The following is a 21,703-nucleotide window of genomic DNA, read 5'->3' on the forward strand; positions in this document are numbered from 1 at the left end:
GAATAACGGTCACAAGCTGGCAGAGGGTAGATTTAGGCTAGATATCAGGAGGCGCTACTTCACTGTCAGGGCGGCTAGGATCTGGAACCAACTTGCAAGAGAAGTGGTGCTGGCTCCTACCCTGGGGTTCTTTAAGAGGAGGTTAGATGTACACCTTGCTGGGGTTGTTTGACCCCAGTACCCTTTCCTGCCATGGCAGGGGGTTGGACTAGATGATCTACTCAGGTCCCTTCCGACTCTAGAAACTATGAAACTGAAATTAATTGTACTCTGCATCTGTAATGGACTTTAAAGCAATTTTCCTTTTAAAACCTAAAAGATGTGAAGAGAAAAATATACATAAGAAAAAGGTAGAAAATTTTTTGTGGGCTAAAATTGTTTCCTTCCCCAACATACCCAAATTTGCGATGGGAATTCATTCTCTCTTGTGTGTTGTATGTATGTACATGTGCGCACATGTGTTCCATAGTCACAAGTGGGTAGGGGCTTGCTCCACCCAGGTGTTCCCCACCAGCCCAGGAGCAGACATAGGGAAGGGGAACACAGCTGTTGCCACCACCCCAACCTGATCCCAGCTCTTGCACAACCCAGCTGGAGCAGGACAGGAGCCCCCTTTGCTCCTAGGACAGTGCTGACAGTGGGGACACCATCAGTGGCAGGCATAGGAAAGGGCAGAGAGGAGCCCGGAAAAGAAAAGAGGGGGAGAATTCTTACATTCTTTGGGACCTAAGTCCCTAACTGCTTCTCCTGTGGTGTGGTCTGCCCACCCTCCTGTGCAGGGGAGGGGAGAAGGCTGGACTCCAGGGGTTGCAACCACCACTACAGCACCGGTCACTGCAACTGCACCCCCCTTCATAAAATCTTGGATCTATTTCTGGTAACAAGTTAATTTAAGTACAAGCACTTAGGAAAACCATGTTAGCCCATTTTCTATTTATTACTCTAAATTGGAGGCCTTTTTCATACCATTAGGTATGTATGAAAACATTAAGAACATAAAGGTGCAAGCAACAACTTCAAAATGAGTTTAAAGAATGGAACTTCATGCTTCTAAGTACGATGGTATCAAAGATAATGGACTCAATATCCAAAATATTACTTCTGTGTATTGGCAAGGGCTACCAAAATGTCAAACCTTTTTTTTTATTTTATTTTTAACTGCTTTAATGGATCGTCTAAGGTTCCTTCCTCCATGTATGTTGTACTGCAACTAAGATCACAATTCAGGTTCCCCTTTTGGAGAGCGTAAGTATGCTTTCCATTGGACAACCTTCACAAGCCTGAAAAAAGGCCCCAGTTTAACTACATCCTTTATACTGCTCATGTATTTTTTTCCTGTGGCTCCCAGTGCCTTAGTGTCAGTGATATAGCTGCAGAACATGTATAACTCATTGAAATATATTTTCAGCTCCCTGACCTTCTCTCTGGTGTTTAACAAGTGAGCCCTTTCAGATGTTTTTGTACCACATTGGAAATTGGTTAAGTTCAACACTAGTTGTACATGGCAGGATCTTTGCTTTGTGTTTCAAAAAATGAAATGTGAGGATGCCTCCCAACCACTTTTCACATGATGAGATATTTGGAAACTTTTCAGTTGTGTTTTAATGTAGTAAGTTTATGAAGTTTAAAAATGTGAGAATATGAAAGCAAACTGAAAAAAGCAATGCAGGGTATCAGCATGTAAGAGATATTAGTCGGCCAGATTTGAGGAACATAAAAAATAAAATACTGGTAACTTATCCTCATTTTTGCCTGAAAACAGCGCCGTGCCTTGTTTGTTTGATGAAAATATACATGCAAACATTTCAGACCACTTCTTACAAAGGCAAGAACAGTTCAAGTTAACTGCTGATAGAATCTTACCCAAGAATGGATAAGGACTGAAACACTACTGGGAGGGATACAAGGATAGTATAATAAAGACATGGCATTCACTAATCAGGAGTGGTCTATGAAGCATTAAAAACAGGTCTTGCCACACTCCTGTGATTTACAAAGTCACCAAAAGAGGTCAAAAAGTATCCACTTTCATGCTGTGATAGTGGGAAAAGACAAGTATTTCAACAGCAGTTTTTGATTTGTTGGTTAACTCAGGCACATGTACATACATGCAAACCTATGCATGTGTGCATATGTCTATTCAAGGAAGACATGACTACAAGCAAATATTCTGATTATGTGCATTTTATTTCAAGTTATAAATTATGTACACAATGATTACTGCCAGTGTGTCACAAGGTTGGACAACCACATACTGAAAGCTCCTTTCAACTGAAAAAGTGAATTCCTTAAGAATTTCCACTCCCCAGGAGGGGAGTCAAATTCTGATCTTAGATCTGCTTACCCAGTCTAAATGAAGAGTACTTCCATTAATGGCAATGGAGTTATACTAGCCCATGACAGAAGAAATGCAAACATGCCTCCTATTTGTCCTTCAGAGCATAGGCTTAAATAAGCCAGTATATTAAACCTGAAGCCAGCCTGTAAGATAAAACAGCTAAATTCCCAGCTTGCAAACCAGTACAATTTAAGATTATAACACTTTAATATAAATGAGCAGATATTAAGAGCTTGCTCAAACTAGGATGGCAATATAGAAAAAGTGTAGTTTCTTCAAGTTCATCTCCACTTACAACTATATGCCAAACAAAAGAGTATCATAAATTCTGATTAAGGCCATACATGGATGCACTCAAATTCTGCCAGCAATTTAACTGGACCATGCACATATACATGCTATTTTATATGAATTTTTCCTGTCTGATGGATTTAACATTATATATCCACTTCGTCTTCCTTAAAAGTTTATTGTTAGTACTGAAAACCAATGAAAGGGAACATATAAAAGATGTCCTCTCTCTCTTTGAATGATGTAGAATGGTCTTGCCCTTCAAATATCTGTTTTGGTTTCCAGAACCATCACTTTTGGCAATCAGTGACAGGTTCTTCAATCCAGTGGGCTCCTCGTTTCTCAGCCACAAGTTTGATGAAATGGCTATGATTAGCATACAACTTGAGTTTTTCACTGATGTCAACCCATTTTACTTTCCCAGCATCATCACCTGCTTCCAGAGGCAAGTTATCCATTGTCTCACCTGATTGCAAAACAAAAGAATTAAACACATACTACTTTATCTTCTTCCTCACTACCTTTTCACTATCCTCCATGCTGTAACTTCCTGCAGAGTATTCCTGGCCATGTCAGTCTCACTCAAATTACTGTTGCTAGAATTAATATCAACCAGATTTTTGATCACTACAGTTACCTGGTATGTATACATGTATTATACATGTCTAACTGAACCATGAGTAGATAGCTATAAATCTGGCAACACCATTCTTGTGATATTGGAAGTGCCATGGCTAGCTAGTAAATTACACTGATTATAAGTGCATTCTTGCGACTATAATACATTTTAGCTTTCACTCAGTACTCTCTGTGATTACTGCAAGTTTTATTTCATATACCTAATGTCTGGGTGTTTCCTCTTTCATGCCACTTCCCAGGAAGTGAGTCAGATTCTGATTTCATATCTTCTTACCAAGCAGAGATGAAGAATAGTTCCACTAATGACAGTGGAGTTACACCAGTTAGGGGAGAGAACACAGACAGACTTTTTATTTGTCCTTAATTGCTTTTTCCTTTTAAAGTGGTGTTTCTAGCTGCTATGGTCTCAAAGCAACCTTTGGAAAGATGTCCCTTAGGCAATTAACACATCAAGGTCTGTCGAAACTGGCTGCATGTCTGAACTACCTTCTGTAGCAGCTCTGAGGAAGTGTCTGTTCTGTTTTTTGCAGCATTCCTGAGAGCACTGCCAAGAAGCACCTGCCTTCCCACCCCCTCTACACCTTCCTGCTCTACATGTGCTTTATTTCCAGGTTTGGCAGTGAAGCAGGCTGGTGGTATGTCCCACTGCCACTCTTCAGCCATTTTGTCTCCAGTATGCTTGAGAGCTGGGAAGGGGAGCACCTCCAGGACAGCTTCACTGCCTCATTCCACCTATGGACTGGGTGAGGTGCGCTTCTCTGCAGCACTATCAGGAAAGCAGTTCAGACACATAGCCAGTTCCAGCAGACCTTCACATGTTAGTTGTCTAAGGGACATCTTTCCAAAGGTTGCTTTGAGACCATGGCAGCTAAAAACATGACTTTAAAAAGAAAAAGCAGTTAAAGACAAATAAAAATCTGAGTTTCCCACCTCTCTAGCCCCGCCCTTCCCCACCCTCCCCCAACTAGTATAACTCCATTGACAGTGTTGGCCTTCAACATGTTATCACTGACTTCTGTCAGTGGTACCTACAGAAACAAATTTGAGGTCATACCTCAAAGCTATTGAATCCTCTCAGATTTATTTCTGTAAGTGCTAAATCAGAAGTCAGTGATAACACGCTGGATGCCAACACTGTTAATTATTACATGACCCAGAGTGCATTCCCATCACAACCTATTCACAACAGAAATGAAAGGTCAAAGGACCATTTCAGACAAGGCATCTAAAAATACCAGAGACCCAATCTGGTTCTATGATTAATTATATATAGACTATCTTTAGAGGTCATGGCCAAAAGCAATGCATCTGTTGCACCAAGAATTTCTACTGACAAGTTACTAGTCAGACAAATTTAAATCCTTCCTTTCAATGCTCAGGATAGTATAGAAACATAATAACATTTTCCAATGTCTTTTCCAATACGTATTTCAACAATGCATCTACTCTTCAGAAGGACTTTTTTTTCTTATTTAGCAGACAATATAAACATTCAAAGAGTTATTGGAAATGGCCAAGCTGGAATAAAACGAGCACTGAGTGGCATAGCTGAACTTCTTGGGAGGATAAGAAAAAAAGACCCTCTAATCCCCCATCCCTGAAAACACACTACATTTTGTTTTGTTCCTTAGATGTGCAACTAATTTTCACGCCTCAAGAAATGCAGAAATGTGCATCTCAGGCCCTGCAGCTCTCTCCTCCCCAACAGTATATTGAAAGGAATAATTCCTAAGGCAATGTTGATACACACCAGATTCATCATGATAGTTTACAGCTTCTGTCTCCAACCAGGCATTATCTGTGTTACGAGGATCATCCACATATCCCTTATAAACCTAAGAAACCAAAATAAAATAAACTGAATACCACAACAGAGTTAGATGACACAGAACCATAGAAATTTCCACCATGGTAAAGAATTATTTTAATTTAAACCTGCTTGTGCTGTTGTGCATGCACCCTCAAAAGCTTTTCTAGTTTCACATCTCATAATCTGATCACCAGTGGACACCACACATTTTCAGCCACTCTTCTCATGCAGCTGGAAAAAATATTTAACATTCCTAAATCAGAACCATACTGTTTTTTTCAACCAAATATGACCATCCTCTCTCTCTCACTATTCATCTTACATGAGGGCAGCTGCCTATCAGCATCCACACACCTCACAGAATTTGAAGAAAAACAGTCTCAAAACTCTCCTTAGCCTAATGACTTAAAAAAGAAAAAACAAAACAAAACAAATGAAAAAAAAATTGAACGTGATCGTACAACTGGTCAGCCAGGATTTCTGTCCATCACAGTGACCATTACAGCCTAATTTTTCCTTTTCTGACTGAATCCACCTAATATCTCTTTTCCTCATAATTCCAGTGATGTTCCAGTTATGTCTCTTCTGCACTATGCTGTAGTCTGCAGAGATACACAAGTTGTCTAACTGGGGCTGAATGGAGTTCAGCATGAGCTAATTTACCCTGCCAAGAGAGGGCAAAATATCCAGCACACAAGTTCAAGACACTTTCTGGTACCAGGAGTAAAATCTTTAAATGCAAGCACATGTAACCCTGTATTAAGATGCTGTCTGCTCTGTGGAACCTTAGGCTATAGACAAACACAACTATTCACCAGGGGTGCGCTGCATTCGATTCAGATTCAACCCGATTCAGGGGACAGGGATTCAATTTGCTGATTCGGATCACTGTCCCGATTTGATTTGCCTGAATCCGAATCTGAAGATTCGATTTGGATTCAGAGAATCAACGATACAGCCATAGACACAACTTAAAATATTTTTTCTACATACCTCGAAGTACCAGGCATGGCTTGTGAATGCTAAGATGGTGGAGTGGATGGAGCATCCCACAGGAACGTGGGGGCACCCCCCCCGCACGTGCTCGGTGGCGGACCAGGAAGTGGACCAGAAGTACGACTGGCCATGGGGGAACCCCAGGTGCTCCCCAAGACCCAGGAGGCACCAGTCACCGAGCGGGTCTGCTGCTGAGCACGCACAGGACCCCCCATGCTTCTGTGGGATGCTCCATCCACTCCACCATCTTAGTGTTCACGAACTGCGCCTGGTACCTTGAGGTATGTAGAAAACACATTTTAAGTTGTGTCTATGGCTGAATCGCTGATTCTCTGAATCTGAATCGAAGTGCAGTCTGTTGTAGCTTTTTTTGGTAATTTGGAATCGGATCTGCATCCTTGTTGAAAAAAATGTAAATGATTAAATGAAGAATAGTGTGAGAAGAACTGAGAAGAATGACTATTCAAAAATCACTTTTGTTTCAGGATGCCATTTAAGCATAAGAGATTTTGACTGTCTATCTGCAACAACTTCATAGTCACTCGTTGGTACTTTTAGCAGCAATGTTACAACTAAACATATTTCAGACAACAAAGTATGAGTAGAAACAAAAGATTTCAATCATCCTGTAAAACCACCACCATGGATGGGCTTATAACAAAGACTAGCAAATAACAAGACACCACAGATGAAAAGGTTGCTGGGTTCATTTATGCCACAAATTCTCCTTTTCCCATTGTTAACAATAAACACTTCATTGACATGGTTGAGTCCTTACGACCAAGCTCCACTCCACCTGGTAGAGCGGACATTGGTGGAAGGTTGCTAGATACGGTGTATTAGAAGGAACTTGGACAGTGTGCAAGAAATACTCAGGGGAAATTTGCCAGTTTGAGCCTTGATGTGGGAAGCAATGTACACAATAATCTGGTAATATGTGCCTGTGTGACAACAGAAGATGGGGTTGCATCTCTTTCAGAAACAAAAGATACATCGGGAAATGCCCACAGCAGATTATTTAAAACAAGTGGCAGTGAAAGCTGTACTAAACCATGAACAAAAATTCAACTGTCACATGCGCAGTATTGTCACAGACAATGCTGCAAACATGGCAAAGATGAGAAGATATGTAGAAGAAGAAACGGAAGGATGCTCCTTAATAACATATGGCTGCAGTGCCCATTTAATGCATCTTTTAGCCAAAGACTTAAATACTTCTCCAGGAATAAAAAAAATATGTTGTTGAACTTGCAAAATACTTCCGTAACAACCATTTTGCTTCAGCATCACTAAAGAGAGCAGGAGGATCCAAACCAATTCTCCCTCAAGATGTTTGATGGAATTCTGCGGTTGATTGTTTTGAACAATTTATTAAGAACTGGCCTATTCGCATAAAAATTTGTGAAGAAAACCATGATAAAATAAATGGAAGCATCTCATCCAAAGTATCTAGCATTAGACTAAAGAGGACTGTAGAGGATATACTCAATATACTGAAGCCTATATCCATAGCCTTAAACAAAGTTCAGAGACATTATTGCTGCTTTGCTGATGCGGTCAAAATTTGGAAGGTGCTTCAAGAGACACTGAAGAAAGAAATACCTAACCAGAAAGTTAAACTGCAGGCAATAAAGAAGCGAATGGATCAGGCACTAACTCCACCTCATCTTCTCGTGAACATTCTCAACCCCAGATATAAAGGCCTAACTTCTGAAGAAGATAATTCTGCCATGGCATGGGCATCTCAAAAATCACTCCTCAGTTATGCTAGTCATAATAAGTTTCAGGGCTAGAGGGGAACCATTTAAACAGTACATATTTACTGATGATGTTTTAAACAAAGGCACTCCCCTGAATCACCTTGATTTAAAATCAATCCACCCTAGAGAATGCCTGCTCACCAGGGCACCCAAGGAAAGACAAGGTCCAATAGCTACAAACTCCTGGAAGACTGTTTTCAGCTGGACATAAGGAAAAACTTCTTTACTGCCTGGAACAGATGCCCCCCAAAGGTGGTGCAAGCACCTACTCTGGACATTTACATTTACTTAAATGCCTATCTTGCTGGGATCATTGAACCCCAAATGACTTCCTGCCCCTTAGGCAGAGGGCTGGACCCCATGATCTTGCAAGGTCCCTTCCAGCCCTAATGTCTATGAAATCTCTGAAACCAGAATATTTTCTAGGAATCCTAACTTTAAGGCTCTGCAGAAAACTCAGCAGAACTCCTGTTTGCCCAAAAGGAAAAATTTCTCTAAAAGCGTTTATGTTAGCCAAGCAAGCAACTGATCAGGCAGAGGCAGAAAATGTCCTTTACAGAGTGTCCCTCCCAAGTAAACAAGGCTTTGCCCTGCTCATGATTCCATACTCAAGAAAAGATTCAACTGACCAGTTCCAAAACAAAGTTTTGTGCTAGGTAAGCCTGCTTTAAAATTCAGGATTGTCTTCAACTGCAAGGATTTCTTAGGCTGATATCCTTTATTGGAACAACTATGCGGCTGGGATAAAATTAGACAAACTGTCAGACGCAAGGCATTCTTCCTCAAGCCCTCTTGCATTCAAAAGCTTGTCTATCCTAATGACATAATTGGTCCAACAATGGACAATTTCTAGACCGTCACAGCTACAACTTCATTCTTACATTACCTTTAACTGCAAGGATATTTCTCAAACGAAGGATAAGCAGAACCTACTGCTATAACAGAACACTTTAGACTTGTAGAAAAAAAAAAACCCAAAAAAACAAGCATTTTGTGTTAATTCAGTCTCCTGTGAATTCCACTGAGCTTTCAGTAAAGACTTTAAAGCTCACAACACAATCACAAAAGGGGAAAGGCTTACCACCAAGTGTTCCTGGTTGAAGAGTTTGTCTAATTGTTTCTCCAGCTCTTTTATTTCTGCAGCAGATTTCTGCAAGGAGTTCAATGCCTCCTCACCGAATTCTCGTTTCAGTGTGGCGCTAATCTTCTCTCCTGGATCCACCATACCCTTAAAAAGAAATCCAATACCGATATCCCTCTTATATTCTTTCTGCTCTTGATATTTTTCTGATCTTTATTTTGTACATCTTATTATTCCAAGTTAGACGGTATAGATACTTGAGGAATGTACAATACATTTGTAGAACATCAATGATGCAGTACTCCAACATAAACAAGAAAGAAGCACAATATCTCTAAACAAACAAGGCAAAAAATATTGGGTGCCTATACATGAGCATGGAGGCTGCTCCAATGAGTTGTAATCACAGAGCATCAAAGCAGACTTGATTAATTGAATCTGTTGAAGTGTGGTAATTACTCTCAGGGCTGCTTTAATTAAAGTGCTGCCTCCTTGAGCATATGTAAAACTGACCATTATGTTTAACTAGAATTAATCATGTCCAACAATAGCAGAGGATATAAAATGGTGGACTTCTTTGGTTAAACTGATGTTTCTCAAGGCATTCCCATCTGCTTTGCAAGATATGGTCATTTTATACACATACTAAGTGTACATAATGCATATTTATGAGTAAGTGTAACAAATCTACAGCGCCTTATATTTTCATGGTATTACTTAGGTCTATTTGGTGCTTTGGTTCTTACCCCTGGGATGGCCCATTCCCCACAGTCTTTCCTCTTGATTGCTACAAACTGTAAAATGTTCTTGCCAGAGACTGTATGAGCTATTTTGCTACTGCTCTTATCTCTTTTCCACCTGCAGGAATGACAAACAGGAAAAATTATTTTCCACTCCTTAGAATTAATCAAGGCCATGTAGTGATTTGACAAGACTCCTGCATCAGCTGCTGCAAAATAGAAAATCAGTTAAGACTTCATCCATAACAAGTAAACGCTGTATGCCTTACTTTCCAGATGCCTAGTTTTAGACTGCCCAGTTTTAGACTGCAGAGGCCAAGCATTAAGTATTCACAGCTGTGCCTGAAACAGTGATCAGGAGGAATGAGCACAAGATCCAAAGTGGGGAGGACCCAAGTTCATATACTGCCTCATCCACTAATTCATCCTCATTCACTATAGCAGGGGTGGGATACCCTTCTGTCCCACTATGTGCCTCTATAGCAGGTGTGCCACAAGCTAAGCCCCACCACCTCCCCAAGGGCTGCTCTACTCACCACTCAATCTGCTGCTCTGACATGTGCCAAACATGGCAGCTGATTGTGCCATTTCAGGTGGCCATTCTTCTTTTATGGCTATGATTACAGCCTATGCAGAGCAAGCTGGGGCAGTGTTAGCATCTACCTACAGCAGCACTAAATCCAGCAGACTATGGGCCCCTCTACATATGCACGCAAAGGTGCGATGGGATCTAATGCTTGAGCTGCACATGCATGGCAGGAAGTGTAACTGTGGGATTGTGCATTAGACCCCACTGTTCCATACTGCCTGTGCAGCGGGAGTGCAATCCCAGCTACCCCTTCACCAGCAAGAGGCAAGCTCCCGCAGCTGGGAGACCCCTGCCAGCTGACACCCATCCCAGGCTTCCTGGCAAGTCAGAGACCACATCTGCTACCATCTCCCAAGTAAGGGATACCCTAGTCACCCCCATGGCTGGGACCTCCCAGGCTCAGGGGTGCACATGGGCCCCCTTGCTGGGAGCTATAATCAGCTAATGAGGCTCCCAGCCATGGGGCCACTGGCCACATGGTCAGTTAATGATGTGATAGGAAGCAACTACAAAAGTTATTACTCATATTCTGTGGAATAACTTCGTAGTTATTCCTCTTTTTATCAAGCCATTAATTGACTGTGTCAGGTGACCACTTTACGCATGATTAACTGGTTAATCAGACCTTAAATGTCACGTGTAAATGGGGCCTCCAAGTCTACCCAAAAAGAAATAGCTCTGCATTACTGTTGCTAAATTTGCTAGCAGCACCTTGGCTAGTTAAAATGAAGTTAGGCATGCTTAAACAAGATGCAGCTAATGCAATGCAGATCTTATCTTACATTTTTGTATAGTTTCCTCATCTATAAAATCCAGATAATACGCTCTCTTCCCTCCATGGGGAGCTGGGGAACAAATTCTTAAGGGTCTATAGAGAGAATATAGCAACAAGCACCACAGATACAGAGGCCCAGAAACTCGCACAGAAATTAGAATTTTGTATTCAGAACAGACACTAGGTGTGTGATAAATAAACCACTTATGAAATAACAAAAAAATGCTGCGAGCCTGTAAAAGGGTGGCCTCCTCATCAGGTCTCCATTGGCCGCCCTGCTCCTGAGGTAACAGCCCGCTTCGCTCACCTGCCACGCCTTGATAGAAAAATATGAGACTTGTTACTAAAGGGGGAGGCTACCCATTACTTGCCCTGCTGACAAAAGCCTAATACCAGCTCCAACCTCCCCCACGAGGCTCCCATGCCTTGCAGATGTTACTTCTCCGGCCTATGGCCAAAGCAAACTGGGCACACAGTTGTAGCTCTTTTCTACAGCCCTGGAGGGCCACTCACATGCTACCCCTCTCTCACCAGGGTCCCACTAACTCTGATGGCTCTCACTCAGCCTTTTTCATACTGCCCTCTCTCTCAGGGCCACACACCTCCCACCTGGCCTCACCCAGCTTTGGGCTTAGCTCTCCTTGCCTCAGCCAGCCCCGGTGCAGTCTCTTGAGTGTCTCCCACTACCCTCACCTGAGCATTGACTGAGCAATTCTATAACTGTAAGACTATTTTGCTCCTAGCCCCTTACTGGGCCACTATGCCCCCACTGGGCCTCCTCCCTCACCCACACTCACAGGGCCACTCTGTTCATTGCCTCTCTCTCTCTCAGGGTTTCACTACTTGTTGCCCCTCTCTCTTAAGGTCTCACTCGCACCCGAAGCTTTTTTTGCTGCCTTGGGTGTGGCCCCAGGTCCCTACTCTGGCCCGAGCTCTGCCTTTGGGCTCCTTAACAAGCCCTGGGCTCCCTCTGATCGTTACAGCACCACCAGGGATGTGGGGCTGGGCTTTTAAAGCACCCCAACCCACCTTTCACCAGGGAGGTAACTGGCCTGGCAGTTCCTGGAGACTCCCATGCCACTAGGAGCTCCACCATACCACCCTTCCTCAACAGGGTGAAGTTTTATTTCTTACCCAGGACAAAGGGTCACCTCCTCCCCATTGCCCCTGTCCTTATCTCCTGATTATAGCCATAGCACCCTCTCAGCCTGATGTTACGTCCTTCTTTCCATCAGCAAACTACAGCCTAGCTTATATCCCTGGATACAAAATGGCTGCCCTCATCAGGTACCTGACTACTGCCTGTTTTCTGCCCTTAAAGTGGCAGGCACCAAAGATGCCCCACCACAGAGCCCTTCTTATCCTTTAAAAGGAATAAGACAGTAGTTCTCTGGGGCAAGTGGGGAAGGGCATGAGAGCATGTTACTAAAACTGCATCATAATGCACAAAAAGCCTTACTTGTAGGATTTCCTAATTTCTGACTGTGCTACATAAACTATTTTAATGTAGTTTTATAAGCCACGTGTCAATTTTTTCTTTGACATGTACAGCAAAACATAGACTTGCAAGAGAACTCACTTAGATAAGATCAAGGACAGCATTTTAAACCATGCAATGGAGACACTCATCTCTTGATATGCCTCCTGCACAGTCCTTAATGAATGGAAATCTCAAACAGACAATTTTTATTGTAAAAATAACTGGTGATTTTGCAGTGCAATAGTTTGACTATTGAAATATATGGTGTTCTGCAACACCATTGTGCAGAACAAAAAAATTCCATTTTTATTATGAATATTTTCCTGCAGGATTTGACTTCACTAATTATCCTCATCTTCATCAGTTCATGGTTTTCTCTTTTGTTTTTTTTAAGCAGTTGCCTTTAAGCAACAGCCTGCCCTGGTTGAGGAAGTAAAATAGAAACAGATAAAAATATTTCATTAAATGGACTGCATACAGGTAAAATCCATGTGGAAAATATACATATCAAGATATCAAGATATATTCACAATGTTCCATGTACCAATGTTCCAGATGTGCATACATGCTACAATTTCTCTATTTTCCTACTGCACCTGTGACACCATCCACTGGTCATTTGTTCCTTACCGGGTTATAATAGGATCTGCAGCATGATTTGGTCCCCAGCGCCCTAACAGCCCTCGCCCTACCAGTCCAGTCCTGCCTACTGGGTTTCTGAAAGAGAAGGTGTTGTAACATTAAATAATCAAACTCTCATGTGCCAATAGTCTGAGAAGTTGTCTTCACTCAAATAAGAATCTGCAAAAAGAAAGAAGAGTATATTTATATAGCATGTGTTGACATGTTGCATCTCAGGCACATAGAATAGGTTTAGGCAATCAAAAATTGCATGATGTACATCTAAACATTCTAACTTATCTCAACAGCTGTCAGTACTGTGACATTAGCAGTCCTGAAATGGACCAAGTCCTACCAATTTCAAGATTATTATAAGAAGCAAAGCACCTTAACTAAAGAATAATAAACCTCAGTGAGATGCAAGCAGCACTAATAAGCAGCAACAGGCTGTTCCCACATGAATAAGCCGGCACACTTAAATCAGGCTTTGCAAATTTCAAATCTTACATTTTGAAATCAATGGTTAGAGCTACCCACATAATTTAAATGGATGCCTATCTTACCCTCAGGCATATAAAGTATGATAAGAGCGACTTAATGAGGAGGAAAGATGGAAGAAATAAGGCTGAAGTATGGGTAGAACTGTTATTAAATATGTCATTATGAAATAAGACTACACGGTGATTTCGAAATTGAAAAAACAGTAAGAGTAACTCCACAGTTGTTTGCTTTGCACAATCCTATAGTTGCCTTTTAACCACATGTTGTGGGCTTGCGGAACTTTAGATGGCCACCCTTTGGTGTTTTGTTAGGTTTGCTTTCTAAAATCTACAACAAAAAATGAAATGGCATTTGAGAGGCGATACAATCGAACCTTCAGGTCACACATTAGACCTCCTGAGGGCTCTAACTTACTCCTGACCCAAAGGAAAGGATGAAGGGCAATGGGATGGGGTCATATAGCTGTACCACCTAAGGGACAACCTAGGAAAGAAATGGTGACAGAGTTGCTGAATCAGTTCTACACATCAGTTTAAGGACAGAACCAAAAGAACATAGAATCCTTGTTCTCTTGTGTTGGGTGAGGTAGCACCCCCTGCCATCTTTCCTCCCAATATGGGTTGTCCAATTGGATGGTTTGCATAAGAATTACTTGGCACCTTACATGAAAAAACTCAAGCATCCTACAATCTTGGCTTCAGCTTGCTAGTTAACTATCTCCCAACTTGAAATACAGTAAAGGAGGTCTAGTATAATTATTAACTTGAAGCACAAACAAGTTCCAATACCAAGGTTCAGACTGACTTTGCTCCAGGGAAGTACAAAGTATATCACCATTTGAAATAAAAGCCACTGCATCTGAAGTAAAAGAAATATGCATCCAGAGATGGGAGTATCTACAAGAGAGGGGGCAGGGAGAATATGAAGGCAACATTTCCTCAAAAGGCTGAAATGTGCTAAACGCGCACATCCTATAGCTGATGTGGTAATGCCACCCACCCACCCTTGGGTGATATTAGCTAGAGGCCTACCAGTTCCTTGGGCTGCTACAACCCTGTTGGCAGACTTTCTGGAGCCCAGTGTTTGCACAAATGGATGCACAAAGACATACTTCTAGTCTAGCATATAATACCTACTAAACCAGGTACAGACTGACATTAAGAAACCTCTAAAATATCGTCATCATAGAAAACAGCAAGGGAGAAAGGAACACCTACCTGGGCCGCCCATTTTCAACCTTATACAAGCCACTAAGACTCCTCCTCTCCACTTGTCCATCTTTCTCATTAAACTTGAGAGAAAAGTGTTTGTCACTGGTTTCAGAACAGAATGCAAATAACAAGTTAATAAACACATCACTCTTCATTACAAAGGTTGTAAATCAATCCAAAATGTCCACAACAGCAGCTGCCACACAAATGGTGCTTGGCTCACCAAATAGCACAGAACTGAATTTTAACCCCACTTTCCATCTGCAATTATAGTCATTAAAATATCAACAGCTGCTAATGGCAGATCTTTGTGGTACTTAGAACTGGGGAGATACGGATTTAATTTTTACGCTTCTAAAATATTCACTGTATGTTGCGTTTGCCTTCTGTTCAAATGTTTTTTGTTTATAGTCAAAAGAATTCTGATCAAAATTTAATATTTCATATTTATTTTGACAAAGATAAAAAAAAAATCTGTGTTTCAAAATGTTTTAGAAGTATTTTGAGAAATTAGTATATGACAGAACACCGAGTTTTGAAACTGGAAATGGATACAATTTCTCACTGGTTGGCAACAATTTACCAAATTTCAAGCCTAAGAAGATTATTTACTGAGCACTTGTTTCATTTCAGCAAACATTAATGCCACCTGTAGCTTTGAAACCTTCCCCTCAGAAGTCTGTAAAGGAGCATACATATGCCCAATGATAAGTTGGGCATTGTTCAAAATGGTTTGTCAAATATTTGTAACTTCAAATTACTCATTAATTTTCTCTGAAACTTGGTTCACTCAGAAGATAACATGGACATCTGAAAATGGATCAGGACTAAAGAATCATAAACAATTAGTGAGAGAATTCACTATGATACTTCAGCTACTTTGCACTAGCATAGCTTAGTCAATTCTCAAGAGCCTGAAGTAGAGGGTGCTGTACAATAATATAGTCACTAATAAATATGAATGTATGTTAGTGCAGCAAAGTCAGGAAATATGAAAGTTAAGACCAAGAAACTAAGTATAACCTTATTCTGCACTCCCCTGATATATTTGTGCATGTATACAAAACCTAGGATAAACTGTATGGTAAGCTTAGACATGCACACATATCTAATGTTGTAGAAAAAGGCATATGGTTTTTTTTAATACAATACAATCACATAATTAGAAAGGGCATCAGAGTGAAGTAGAGTTACAGCTGGGCATTCAGTCTTCTGCATTTCTTGACCGCAAAAGCTCAGCTCAGAACTGCATTTCTGCATTTTTGTTGCTTTGCAAATACAAGCAAATGAACATTCTCGTAGATCAGGGGTGTTCAATCCCCGACCCATGGGCCAGATCCGATCCACAGAGCTGTAACAAACAGCCAGCTGGGCTCCCCACAGGTCAGAAAAATCTGGCAGCAGGGCAGCATTAATTGCCACTCCGTTATGGCCAAATTTCTGGACCCAGGGGGAGCCCAGTGGGCCAGATAGTGTGCCCCTGCACAGCACATCAGATACGCAGGGCTGGGGTAGCATGGAGGCACAATTTGGGTACTGATCCTGTGAGGAATCTGGTCCATAGACTGGCCCTGCACAACTGATCCTGCATGCCAGGCTAAAAGTTTGAGCACTACTGATGTACATTAGAAAAAAACTCTGTCTTGATAGAGCCACAGCAAGGTTCTAGGCTCCACAATGTCTGAAAGGACAGACTGAGAGTGCTGTGCCATTATATTTATCTCACTGTTTGAAGGGAGCTCTCTTTCTGCATCAGTAAACCTTTTTACTATCACAGAACTAAGTATATCACAGGACTAGCTACATCTGTAATTTCCAACTGTGCCAAGTACATCCATCCATTCATTCAAGACCACCAACACCTCTTCTAAAGCCACAAGCTCTCAAATTCTGTTGGATAGACACTGCTCACCTGATCTGAGGATCTGCCCACTTAGGTCCAGCCAAGATGGATGCTGCTGTGTACTCCACGGGGCTGTAATCCTTCCACTCAACTAACCAGTCCACTTTGTCACTGGGGACTTTGCTACGCTCAACACTTGATCCTGGATAAGGAGAGGTGAGTGCTTTGCTGTGGTGGGACTTCTCCTTTGAGTCATAATAGCTTGACATATTGACAGAGTAAAGATGAAACCAATGTGCTGGATATACACTATTGGGGAAGGGGAAAAAAAAAACCTAAATGTTACACACGTCACAAGTCATGTGCACTTGTATGGTGCAGGGATAATCGGATGCTCTTCACTTCCATGCCTGTCTTCACTGTGTTGCTTTCAATTACTCAAGAGGGATAAAGACTCTCTCTCAGTACGAAACCTTTTGAAATATATTCTGGTCCGTCTGGGTAGACTGAGAGGTTTCCTTTTGAAATGCAAACACCAGTTGTTTGGTATTGGTGCCTCTGATCAAATACGCACTGAGAATCGTGCCATAGCTGATAGATGTGCACACCAGTGCCAAATGCAAGCCATGCTTTCTCCAAGGTGTAAATAGCCATCATAGATTGAAGGGAATTTTCCAACACTTGATTCTGCAATTCTCTTACTGCCTATCAAGTCATATTATAAAATACATTCACATCAAAAAGCATGTCCAGATGCACAAAAATTATATGAGAGGCAAAGATCTTTATGGGTGATATTTTTTTCTGGACCAATTACATGGCTGGAATAAAATTAAACAAGCTTTGAAATGCAAGGTATTTCTTCAAAATTGGAATGCCATGCATTTGGAAGCTTGTCTAACTTTATCCCAACCATGCAGTTGCCTAATAAAAGATACCACCTACTGCAATCCCTGCCTCTTGTATAATTTCTGGATCATCACAGCTACATCACTCCAACATTAACAAAACAAAAATAATAAAACTTAAACACAGTCTAGCTGCAAATAGAAACTAAACACTAAATTAATAAATCTGATTTGGGAAAATATCTATATATGACACCTTGCAAACTTCCAAATCAACCCTGCTCTGGGCAAAACTGTGGCAATACATAAAGTTTTAATGAAGTTACTTAATTCAAAGTCTGAACATTCCACATAGAAAAAACTTAAAACATTGAGAAAAAGATAGAGAATCAAGACCATATTTGTCAGAGAAACATATACATAATATCAACTGACCACTTATTTACCTGCATTTCAGTAAACCAGAGAAGTTCCCACCTCTGAATTTTCCCTTCTATGGCCTTAATTGTATAACAACTTCTCCAGGACTGAATTTTACAGGTATCACCATGTTTGTATAGCTTATTTATCAATTTCTACATGTTACACCTCAGTAATATTTATCTAGGCCTGAAAGTTCAAGACACATGCATGAATTCTGCCCCTAGGAATTCCATAAACTAACTAATACAGCCAATTCAAGTCAGGCAGGAGACCCCATTTGTTTTAAGGGGTCTTTAATTATTCAACATTTCAAATTGCAAGTTGGAACACTTAAATATGTAGAAAATATCCTCCTTCTGCAATCAATTGTGATCAAGAATGATTGTTTTCCATGACTGCCTTGTCTGTGGGTCCCAAGATGGCTAACGAGGCCAATCCAGGATCCACAGACTCTATTGCAACTATGTTGCAGTGGGGTGGGTGGCTCTAGATTCTTGGTTTGGTCTGTGACATGCTGTTTCTACCACTCCCACTTTTCTGTCTCCTGTTGTTATCATAAGGTTTCAAAGTACTGAAACCTTGCAGCAGACTCTTCCTCCACTTGGGGTGGTCCTGGGCAATAGTCTCCCCTTCGTGCCAGCAGCTCCCTCCTTCTCCCCAACCTCCTGCCCTCTCTCCCACCCCCCCACGCCCTGGGCAAGCTGCAAAGCCAAACAGCAGTGGCCATGAGGATGGCTGGCTTCCATTGGGGAGCCAGCATTTTATTTTTAGTAATTATTTTGTGGATTTCACAGACAATGCCCTCAGCTAAATAAATCAATCCCTGGAAGGCAGAAACACCATCACAAGGAACGTACTGCTTACATGAACTTTGTCAAAGAATGCCAGATGCTTTTAAGAGCAACTGAGCTTTGGGACTCTGTTTCTGATTAGTTACCACATATGTCTATGACTTGGCAAAACACTGCTTTACAATTCCAACGAATTCAGCAGACACAGAACATATGATTTTAGTTTATGGACAAGTCTCAACAACACAGAGACACGGGACATCAACTGAAACTGCCGGTGGATGCTGCATGCTAATGTTTAGCAACTCGAATGTTTTTTATTAATGTTAGCATAAATTACTACATTAGTAGTAATACAGAGTTATGACAAACTACACAATGTAATTATTTTTCCACAGAATTTGCTATTAAATTATATGGTATAAGCCTCTCCACCAATCAGTACCATGGGGCAGGGCCACTGAAACATATCCAGGAAATAGCTACAGAATTTGCTCTTTATGTCACAAACCACCCATGAAAACTGTTTAGTCTCACCGTGATTAGAGTAGATCCCTAGCTATAATCTATAAACATAGTATTAAAACACCTATTTAGAATGTCCTACATATAAAATAAGTTTATCAATACAGAACCTCATACACAATGAAAGGCTGTGGTCTGAGTAAAACAATTCAACAAATGGAAAGAAATACATTATGTTCTTAGTTTCACTTTCCTCGTACAGAAGTGGTAAGATTCCAGGTGACATCATAGCTCAACCCAGAGTACAGTGCTACTTTTGCTTTGCTTTGTTCAAAATGACAGGTATAAAAAGATATAACGTTTACTTGTAGTCAACATAATAGAAGTCCTTACATTGCTTTTTTAAAAGTAAAAAGTTAAGATTTGTTTAGGTTTTCACACTTCCATGGACAATAAAATATTTTGAGACATTTAAGATCTTGCTTGATTTCTCAGATGCATTTACAGTCTTCCCATCTAACATGATATTAGTCACTGAAGGGGAATGTTTAACTTAGTCACATTTGCAACTAGTCTAGTACAGCTAGATGATGCAGGATTTTGGATGATAACATCTGAAATACTTTGCTGCTTCTGGGCAAATTGTAACTGGATGACAAATTAATCCCAGATCCTGCCTAGCTTTACATATGGATAACCCCACTCTCATATTTAAGGAAAAGCACATATTTATAGTATCTAGTCCTCGGACCTCAAGCTGGTCTCCTTGTTGAGGATTAGGGAGTAGAAGGAAATGGCAAAGCTGTTTTACAGTTAAAATACCTGTAGGACACTTTCCTGAGTGGCTGGAGTAGCGGGTGGAGGAAGTGGCAACTAGAGGTCAGAAGACCAACCGCAGACAGACTGACAGTGAGCGACACCACGGTGATCGTCCGAGCCAGGCAGCACCTTGCCATCACATGCAGGAACTGCATCAAAAACTATGGGTCTCCAAGCCAGAAACATCCGATTGTAGATGCTTCATCCCCTATAAGAAGTAGCCATGTTCATTTATTCTATAGAATGGTTCATCAGAAAAATAAAGATACTTTTGCCAGTTTTAGAGGCATAACTCTACTGACTGCAGTGAAATCAAACCATCTTTTTGGTGTAATTTTAAAACTGTGCATATTAGATGTTGTGTTGAAATGAATGAAAAACCCTAAAAAGCAAAGAAAAGTGCCTCCTATATTGTTTTTCACACAGCAAAGTCTCCCTAAAAAACTCATGCTTGGGTTTATTGGATAACAATAAGCGGCAGTTAGGTAAACCTGTCACTGATTTCATCTCATCAAAAGGCATCACAGGCCCAGCTCCTGGTCTGCACCAATTAATCATAGACAGTTAGGATTGGAAGGGACCTCAGATCACATCTAGTCCAACCCCTGCTCAAAGCAGGATGATTCCCAAATAGATCATCCCAGCCAAAGCTTTGTCTAGCCAGGTCTTAAAAACCTCCAATGATGGAGCTTCCACCACTTCTCTGGGTAACCTGTTCCAGGGTTTTACTACCCTCCTACTGAGAAAGCTTTCACAACATCTAACCTAGACTTCCCTTGCTGCAACTTGAGACCATTACTCTCCATGTTCTGTCATGGATTTAAATGACCATGATTTACACATGTATGCCCAGAAGGCTTTTTGCAGGATTTTTTGCCTGGCAGCACCATTTGCCCTGCTGTGGCAGGCTGAGGCTTGGCAAGAGCACAGAAGAGCTTGATACTTTGCCCCCATGAACCCTGGTGAGAGGAGGTGTCCTTTAGGGGCCTTTGCCACACATTCAAATGGTGGTTTCCAGGCTGGCTGGAAACCACCTCCAGCCCTGTTACACCAGCACTTCCTAACATTGTCCTCAGCATGACTCCATTTATGGCCCCATTTCCTCAGCATGGCCCCTCACTCCCAACCCACAGCCCCCCACCCCATCTGTTAACACCGCAACCCCATTTTGGAACCACTGCATTCCACGTTTTCGTGCACTGACTCTGTAGTTGGTTGGCTTTCTTTCACCGAAGGGTCCTTTTCAGCCTGTGATCATTCCTGCACGTGCGGACGGCTCACATGTATCGCGCAGTCGGTTTGACAGCAAACGGCAGATCGACCGGTTGACATTTATTACCAGCCAATGGTGCTTTATGCGTAACGTGTGACAGGGTCTCGGGCCTGCGCAGAGAAACAAGCCGCCCCCGGCCCCGCCCACTCGGCCGCGCCCAGCACTTGCCCCCAACACCAGGAGCTTGAAGTGGGCGCTTCCCCCGCCAAGAGAGGGAAGATGACCCTTTCCCCGCCCCCCCGCGGGCGACCGCTTACCACCCCGGGCCGCCTCCCAACTCAAATCTCCCGCAGACACCAACGCTGCAGCGCCCCGCCCCCCTCTGCGGGAGGCGGCTGGTGATAGGGCAACCGCCGTGACAATCACTCCTCATCCACCACTCGATTGGGCTCCGTCGCTTCCGGCAGCT

General features: G+C 41.8%; 1 protein-coding gene across 5 annotated transcripts; it reads right to left on the reverse strand.

Annotated features, from left to right (window-relative positions):
* Window positions 1-2,613: 2,613 nt before the first annotated feature.
* On the reverse strand, window positions 2,614-21,700 carry NUDT9 (nudix hydrolase 9). Of its 5 annotated transcripts, none has more exons than XM_019552806.1 (9): window positions 21,552-21,650; window positions 20,025-20,229; window positions 16,745-16,984; window positions 14,839-14,934; window positions 13,130-13,216; window positions 9,662-9,773; window positions 8,916-9,062; window positions 5,019-5,103; window positions 2,614-3,095 (listed from the first exon to the last, which is right to left on the reverse strand). In XM_019552806.1, exons 2-9 carry the CDS (start codon window positions 20,174-20,176, stop codon window positions 2,920-2,922), a joined length of 1,095 nt encoding a protein of 364 aa, XP_019408351.1. In that variant the 5' UTR covers window positions 20,177-20,229; window positions 21,552-21,650; the 3' UTR covers window positions 2,614-2,919. The 5 variants fall into 5 exon arrangements, with proteins under 5 accessions (XP_019408351.1, XP_019408352.1, XP_019408354.1 ...); XM_019552807.1 differs by lacking the exon at window positions 21,552-21,650 and adding an exon at window positions 21,168-21,187; XM_019552809.1 differs by lacking the exon at window positions 20,025-20,229 and having other exon boundaries at window positions 21,552-21,700.
* Window positions 21,701-21,703: the final 3 nt, after the last annotated feature.

This window comes from Crocodylus porosus, unplaced genomic scaffold, assembly GCF_001723895.1.
Source record: "Crocodylus porosus isolate Cpor-Errol unplaced genomic scaffold, CroPor_comp1, whole genome shotgun sequence".
NCBI lineage: Eukaryota > Metazoa > Chordata > Crocodylia > Crocodylidae > Crocodylus > Crocodylus porosus.